This window comes from Nanorana parkeri, unplaced genomic scaffold (assembly GCF_000935625.1).
Source record: "Nanorana parkeri isolate BGI_ZX_2015 unplaced genomic scaffold, ASM93562v1 scaffold4154, whole genome shotgun sequence".
Taxonomy (NCBI): Eukaryota; Metazoa; Chordata; class Amphibia; order Anura; family Dicroglossidae; genus Nanorana; species Nanorana parkeri.
The window spans coordinates 6,445-14,700 of NW_017310421.1; the positions used below are offsets into that span (position 1 = coordinate 6,445).

The 8,256-nt window shown below is 52.1% G+C and overlaps 1 protein-coding gene across 1 annotated transcript in view; it reads right to left on the reverse strand.

Annotated features, from left to right (window-relative positions):
* Positions 1-534: 534 nt before the first annotated feature.
* Positions 535-8,256, reverse strand: part of LOC108803758 (heat shock 70 kDa protein 12A-like) — an 11,688-nt gene continuing 3,966 nt past the window's right edge. The window contains exons 2-6 of the mRNA XM_018575567.1: positions 7,583-7,669; positions 6,638-6,742; positions 4,101-4,359; positions 3,656-3,759; positions 535-1,298 (exon numbers count right to left, since the gene is read on the reverse strand). Of these exons, the coding sequence (XP_018431069.1) occupies positions 664-1,298; positions 3,656-3,759; positions 4,101-4,359; positions 6,638-6,742; positions 7,583-7,669 (1,190 nt within the window). The 3' untranslated portion in view covers positions 535-663. The remainder of the gene's footprint in view (positions 1,299-3,655; positions 3,760-4,100; positions 4,360-6,637; positions 6,743-7,582; positions 7,670-8,256) is intronic.

The following is an 8,256-nucleotide window of genomic DNA, read 5'->3' on the forward strand; positions in this document are numbered from 1 at the left end:
GGAGGAGGACGTGGAGCCGCGCGGTGACGGAGGAGGACGTGGAGCCGCGCGGTGACGGAGGAGGACGTGGAGCCGCGCGGTGACGGAGGAGGACGTGGAGCCGCGCGGTGACGGAGGAGGACGTGGAGCCGCGCGGTGACGGAGGAGGACGTGGAGCCGCGCGGTGACGGATGAGGACGTGGAGCCGCGCGGTGACGGATGAGGATGAAGGATGGGGGTGCGCATGCGTCCTTCCTGTCCCGGATTATTGCACCGTGGAGACACGCGGAGGGGCCGGATAGGAAACCTGCGAGGACCAATACGAGAGCTGCCGGGGACTAAAAACCGGGATCACCATCATCTTCACTGACCTGCATGATGAAGAATCGGCATGCACACCCCTGACAGCTCTTGTATGTTGATCCTCGCAGGTATGACACGCGTGGGCCTGAGGGTCAGAGGACGGCGGGCAGCATATAAGACACACATTGGCTCCGCCTCCTCTACATGTTTGCTGGTTGGAGGAGTGCACCACCTGTGAGAGGAACTACAACTCCCAGCAGGTGCTGGAGGGGAGTGGATGGCGCTAATCCCCCACACGTTAGCTGCGTGATATAACGGGGCCCCGGGATGGTCAGGATACTGGAGAGCTGGGAATTTGGGGGAGGGGAAAGGGGCGGAGTCCTAGTTTAGGAAGTCTATGCTGACTTTGACGCATTTGGAGGTGCTGGTGTCCAGCGCGGAGGCTTTGATCTCAGTGTCCCCAAACTGCAGGATGGTCTGGATCTCCCTGCGGGTGGGGAGCGGCGTGGCGTCCGCCCCGGTCAGGTCAAGCTTCAGGGTGCCGCACTTGCGTACGCCGGGGTCGGTGATGAAGCCGACGTCCTCGCGCTCCGAGCAGTAGATGTTGATGATGATGATGAGTTGGGAAGGTTTGGCCGGCGTGTAGCTGCGTTTCACCGTCTCGCCCAGAGCCACCGATTGGTCGGTTAGAATGAATTTATCCAACACGTCTGTGCACCAGCGCGTGCCGTCCTTCAGCAGCAGCTTCTCCGCCGGGTGCTTCCCCTCCACGTAGCGGTTCAGGACCCCGACGCCGTACGTCATGGGAGAGCGGCGCACCTTGATGACGGCGGGATCCAGGCCGAAGAGGACCGCCCCCTTCAAGATGGTCAGACCCACATCATGGGGGATGATGACGCGGCACTGACTGCTGAACGCTTGCTGCACCGCCAGCTGGAGCAACGGAGACTCGGCAAAACCGCCAACCAGGAAGAGGAACTTCACCCCGCTGACCTCCGGCTTCTGGAAGAGGTTGGCTGGAAGAGAAAAGACAATCCTTCAATGTATCCTCCCGCCATCGTCACTTCCTGGAGATTCACCCATGATTCACCCATTATACACCCATTATTCACCCATTCTTCACCCATTATTCACCCATTATACACCAACTATACACCCATTATACACCCATTATTCACCAACTATACACCCATTATACACCCATTATTCACTCATTGTTCACCCATTATACACCAACTATACACCCATGATTCACCCATTATACACCCATTCTTCACCCATTATACACCAACTATACACCCATGATTCAACCATGATTCAACCATGATTCACCCATTATTCACCCATTATACACCCATTACTCAAATATTGTTCACCCATGATTCACCCATTATTCACCTATTGTTCACCCATGATTCACCCATTACTCAAATATTGTTCACCCATGATTCACCCATTATACACCCATTACTCAAATATTGTTCACCCATGAATCACCCATTATTCACCTATTGTTCACCCATTATTCAACCATGATTCACCCATTGTTCACCCATTACTCAAATATTGTTCACCCATTATTCACCTATTGTTCACCCATGATTCACCTATTGTTCACCCATGATTCACCCATTATACACCCATTATTCACCAACTATACACCCATTATACACCCATGATTCACCCATTCTTCACCAACTATACACCCATGATTCACCCATTGTTCACCCATTATACACCCATTATTCAACCATGATTCACCCATTATTCACCCATTACTCAAATATTGTTCACCCATGATTCACCCATTATACACCCATTATTCACCAACTATACACCCATTATTCACCCATGATTCACTCATTGTTCACCCATTAAACACCCATTACTCAAATATTATTTACCCATTATACACCCATGATTTACCCAGTATTCACCTATTATTCACCCATGATTCACCCATTATACACCCATTATTATTTAAGACAATCCTTCAATGTATACTCCCATCATCACTTCCTGGAGATTCACCCATGATTCACCTATTCTTCACCCATTATTCACCCATTGTTCACCGTGCACAATACTCTGCTCCCTGGATTGAAGCGGGTGAATGTTTTCCTCTATGACAGAAATGGACATGTATTGAAGGGCGTGGCGCGCGGCGATAGATGAGGACGTGGAGCGGCGCGCGGTGACGGATGAGGATTATACACCCATTATTCACCCATTATACACCCATGATTCAACAATGATGCACCTATTATTCACCCATGATTCACCCATTATTTACCTGTTATTCACCCATTCACCCATTGTTCACCCATTATACACCCATTATTTAAGACAATCCTTCAATGTATCCTCCCGCCATCATCACTTCCTGGAGATTCACCCATGATTCACCCATTCTACACCCATTATTCACCCATTATTCACCAATTGCTCACCTATTCGTCACCTATTATACACCCATGATTCGCCCATTCTTCACCCATGATTCACCCATGATTCACCCATTATTTAACCATGATTCACCCATTATACACCCATTCTTCACCTATGATTCACCCACGATTTACCCATTATTCACTGATTCTTCACCCATTCTTCACCCATGATTCACCCATGATTCACCGTGCACAATACTCTGCTCCCTGGATTGAAGCGGGTGAATGTTTTCCTCTATGACAGAAATGGACATGTATTGAAGATTCAGAACTTCTTTCGAATGAGACAAGCCCCGCCCACAGCTGACCGGCCCACCAGCAGCGTAGCATACCCGTAGCCAATCAGAAACAAGTGTGTGACCCCCGGCTATGCTTGTACCAATGCTTGCGGAGTGTGCTTTGAGGGGGTCCCCCCCCCAAAAAAAATCAGGGTCCCCCTCCCCCGGGGTGCTGATTCACCTCATTCCATATATAAGACTAAAAATACAACAAAAAATTAAAAAATATATATTTTTAGTTATAAATTATTCCCCAAGACTCCTCCCCTTCAAAGCAGTGACTCCTCCTTCTAGACCAGTGTCTCCTCCCCCTATAGAACAGTGATGCCTTCGGAGGTGTGACTCTCTCCTCTAGACCAGTGACTCCTCCCCCTTCAGTACTCCTACCCCTTCAGAACAGTGAACCTTCCCCCTTCAGAGCACTGGCTCCTCCCACCAACCAAAACCCGACCCCGGAACCAAAAACCAGACCCCATAACCAAAACCTGACCCCCGGAACCAAAAACCCGACCCCTGAACCAAAACCTGACCCCCGAACCAAAACATGACCCCCGGAACCAAAAACCCGAGCCCTGACCCAAAACCCGACCCCCAAAAGACACATAAGCGGAAGACTAGCCCCTCCCCACACGGGCCCGGACTTACACAAGTGTTCTATGATGTGGTCCATGGTGGGTTTGAAGAGCGCGTTCATAGCGTCCGGGTTCATTCTCAGCATTCCCTGCGAGGACCACTTGACGAAATCCACACTGCGGGGAGAAGAGGCGTCAGCGCGGAATGTTGTCATCACACCCTGACTGATGATGGGGGAGGGGAAGGGATGGCGATAATATATATAATGTGCCGCACCCCCTCCCCCGCCTGTGAATGGCACCACCCTGGTCTGTAGCGCCTCTTCCTGGTCTCTCAATATACTGTCACCCAACGCACAGCGACAACACGCCACCATGCACACGCCATGCGTGCTACACTGCGCTGAAACCCCAAGGAACATGGCCGCCACTCACGGGAGAATCCTCAGATTACATGCAGCCCGTTCACTCTGAGTCTCGGCCTCTCACATGTCAGCATGCGGGGACGGGGGACTCACTTGCTCTTGCGCAGCGCGTGCTCCACGCTGTGGCCCCGGAACTTCTTGTAGTAATCGATGAAGGAGAAGGGTAAGGTGATATTCAGCGGGTTGGTCCGGTCCGGCGCGGCGGCTCTTTTACGCGACTCGAAGGCGATCATCAGATCCACCCAGGCGGCCGGCCGCTTCACCTTAAACTGATCGATGAAATCCTCCCCAAATATCTTACAGAGAAGCTTCTCAAACTCCAAGTCCACGCCCAGAGACCCGTACGGCCCACCTGAGGCACAAGAACCGCCGTTACCTCACAACCATGGTGCCGGCTATCCGGGGAAATCCCTCCCAGACCAGCCTATCCATCCTATGGGCCCCAGCAGGAGGTCCTGATCCCTCTATATAGATCTATCACTAGAGGGGTCCCCAGCAGGAGGAAGGAGGTCCTGATCCCTCTATATAGATCTATCACTAGAGGGGTCCCCAGCAGGAGGAAGGAGGTCCTGATCCCTCTATATAGATCTATCACTAGAGGGGTCCCCAGCAGGAGGAAGGAGGTCCTGATCCCTCTATATAGATCTATCACTAGAGGGGTCCCCAGCAGGAGGAAGGAGGTCCTGATCCCTCTATATAGATCTATCACTAGAGGGGTCCCCAGCAGGAGGAAGGAGGTCCTGATCCCTCTATATAGATCTATCACTAGAGGGGTCCCCAGCAGGAGGAAGGAGGTCCTGATCCCTCTATATAGATCTATCACTAGAGGGGTCCCCAGCAGGAGGAAGGAGGTCCTGATCCCTCTATATAGATCTATCACTAGAGGGGTCCCCAGCAGGAGGAAGGAGGTCCTGATCCCTCTATATAGATCTATCACTAGAGGGGTCCCCAGCAGGAGGAAGGAGGTCCTGATCCCTCTATATAGATCTATCACTAGAGGGGTCCCCAGCAGGAGGAAGGAGGTCCTGATCCCTCTATATAGATCTATCACTAGAGGGGTCCCCAGCAGGAGGAAGGAGGTCCTGATCCCTCTATATAGATCTATCACTAGAGGGGTCCCCAGCAGGAGGAAGGAGGTCCTGATCCCTCTATATAGATCTATCACTAGAGGGGTCCCCAGCAGGAGGAAGGAGGTCCTGATCCCTCTATATAGATCTATCACTAGAGGGGTCCCCAGCAGGAGGAAGGAGGTCCTGATCCCTCTATATAGATCTATCACTAGAGGGGTCCCCAGCAGGAGGAAGGAGGTCCTGATCCCTCTATATAGATCTATCACTAGAGGGGTCCCCAGCAGGAGGAAGGAGGTCCTGATCCCTCTATATAGATCTATCACTAGAGGGGTCCCCAGCAGGAGGAAGGAGGTCCTGATCCCTCTATATAGATCTATCACTAGAGGGGTCCCCAGCAGGAGGAAGGAGGTCCTGATCCCTCTATATAGATCTATCACTAGAGGGGTCCCCAGCAGGAGGAAGGAGGTCCTGATCCCTCTATATAGATCTATCACTAGAGGGGTCCCCAGCAGGAGGAAGGAGGTCCTGATCCCTCTATATAGATCTATCACTAGAGGGGTCCCCAGCAGGAGGAAGGAGGTCCTGATCCCTCTATATAGATCTATCACTAGAGGGGTCCCCAGCAGGAGGAAGGAGGTCCTGATCCCTCTATATAGATCTATCACTAGAGGGGTCCCCAGCAGGAGGAAGGAGGTCCTGATCCCTCTATATAGATCTATCACTAGAGGGGTCCCCAGCAGGAGGAAGGAGGTCCTGATCCCTCTATATAGATCTATCACTAGAGGGGTCCCCAGCAGGAGGAAGGAGGTCCTGATCCCTCTATATAGATCTATCACTAGAGGGGTCCCCAGCAGGAGGAAGGAGGTCCTGATCCCTCTATATAGATCTATCACTAGAGGGGTCCCCAGCAGGAGGAAGGAGGTCCTGATCCCTCTATATAGATCTATCACTAGAGGGGTCCCCAGCAGGAGGAAGGAGGTCCTGATCCCTCTATATAGATCTATCACTAGAGGGGTCCCCAGCAGGAGGAAGGAGGTCCTGATCCCTCTATATAGATCTATCACTAGAGGGGTCCCCAGCAGGAGGAAGGAGGTCCTGATCCCTCTATATAGATCTATCACTAGAGGGGTCCCCAGCAGGAGGAAGGAGGTCCTGATCCCTCTATATAGATCTATCACTAGAGGGGTCCCCAGCAGGAGGAAGGAGGTCCTGATCCCTCTATATAGATCTATCACTAGAGGGGTCCCCAGCAGGAGGAAGGAGGTCCTGATCCCTCTATATAGATCTATCACTAGAGGGGTCCCCAGCAGGAGGAAGGAGGTCCTGATCCCTCTATATAGATCTATCACTAGAGGGGTCCCCAGCAGGAGGAAGGAGGTCCTGATCCCTCTATATAGATCTATCACTAGAGGGGTCCCCAGCAGGGGGAAGGAGGTCCTGATCCCTCTATATAGATCTTGAGGGAAGAAGGGAAAGGATGGACATGACGGAACCCTCTATGCCCCGCCCCCGGTACCTATATGCCACACCCCCGGTACCTCTATGCCCCGCCCCCGGTACCTGATGCTTTGTAGAGCTCCTTCAGGTGGCCCTCCGGGAGCCGGATCTGGTGCACGGTCAGGTCCACGGTTCCTCCCCCACAATCCACCACAACATACTTGTCCCCTGCGGGAGGCAAATCACAGAGACGTCGTATATTATAGATCCCCCTCCCCCATCCGACTCTGATCACCAATGATGGGGGTGCTGCTCCCCGGCATCCTCACAATACATAAACACACTAGAAGTCCACATCCACGTTCCTCCTCCTCCGAGGTCTCGGGCCCCGGGCCCCTCAGGGCTGATAATGGGGTTTCATCTCACACAATGGACACAGAACTAACCATCCAGCTGGAACTACAAATCCCATGATGCATCTCTCTCCGGGAGTCATGTCTGTGGCTGTGAGAATCTTGCAATGCCTCATGGGATTTGTAGTTCCATCCCCCAGCTGGAGGGGCCGGAGGTTTGAGACCCCAGCATTAGAATGAAGAATGTTCTGTGTCCATTGTGTGAGATGAAACCCCATTATGAGCCCTGAGGGGCCCCGGGGCCCCAGACCTCAGAGGAGGAGGAATGGACAAGATGTAGCTGAACTATACACACATTCTCTGTTCCTGGGAAGGGTTTGTCAGGGGTGACCTCAGTGTCAGAGGTGACCTCAGTGTCAGGGACAGAGGTGACCTCAGTGTCAGGGTCAGAGGTGACCTCAGTGTCAGGGTCAGAGGTGACCTCAGTGTCAGGGACAGAGGTGACCTCAGTGTCAGAGGTGACCTCAGTGTCAGGGTCAGAGGTGACCTCAGGGTCAGGGTCAGAGGTGACCTCAGGGTCAGATGTGACGTCAGGGTCAGAGGTGACCTCAGTGTCAGGGGTGACCTCAGGGTCAAGGTCAGAGGTGACCTCAGGGTCAGAGGTGACCTCAGGGTCAGGGGTGACCTCAGGGTCAGAGGTGAGCGATGATTTTACCTTCCTCCAGCTCCGACCATAACTCTCCAATCACGTTCTCCACCATGAATATTCGGCTCTGCCGGTTCTTCCGCGTGTGATCTTTGGCTGAGAGGAAAGACGCCGTCAGAACCTCAAATCTGCATTCCCATCTCACTGTCTGAGGACTTCCCCCATCATGCACTGCAGCAGACCATGTGACCTGTGCCCACCAATGATTCCAACATTTCAGAAAACCAGGCACCTGGATTTCCTGTATGTTTTCCTGGACTTCCTGTATGTTTTCCTGGACTTCCTGTATGTTTTCCTGGACTTCCGGTATGTTTTCCTGTACTTCCGGTATGTTTTCCTGTACTTCCTGTATGTTTTCCTGGACTTCCTGTATGTTTTCCTGGACTTCCTGTATGTTTTACTGGACTTCCTGTATGTTTTCCTGGACTTCCTGTATGTTTTCCTGAAGACATTTTGCTGGTCATCCCACCAGCTTTCTGAGTTCTGAATTGAAAAAACCAGTCGGTTGGCCAGCGAAACGTCTCCAGGAAAACATACAGGAAGTACAGGAAAACATACAGGAAGTCCAGGAAAACATACAGGAAGTCCAGGAAAACATACAGGAAGTCCAGGAAAACATACAGGAAGTCCAGGAAAACATACAGGAAGTCCAGGAAAATATACTGGAAGTCCAGGTGCCTGGC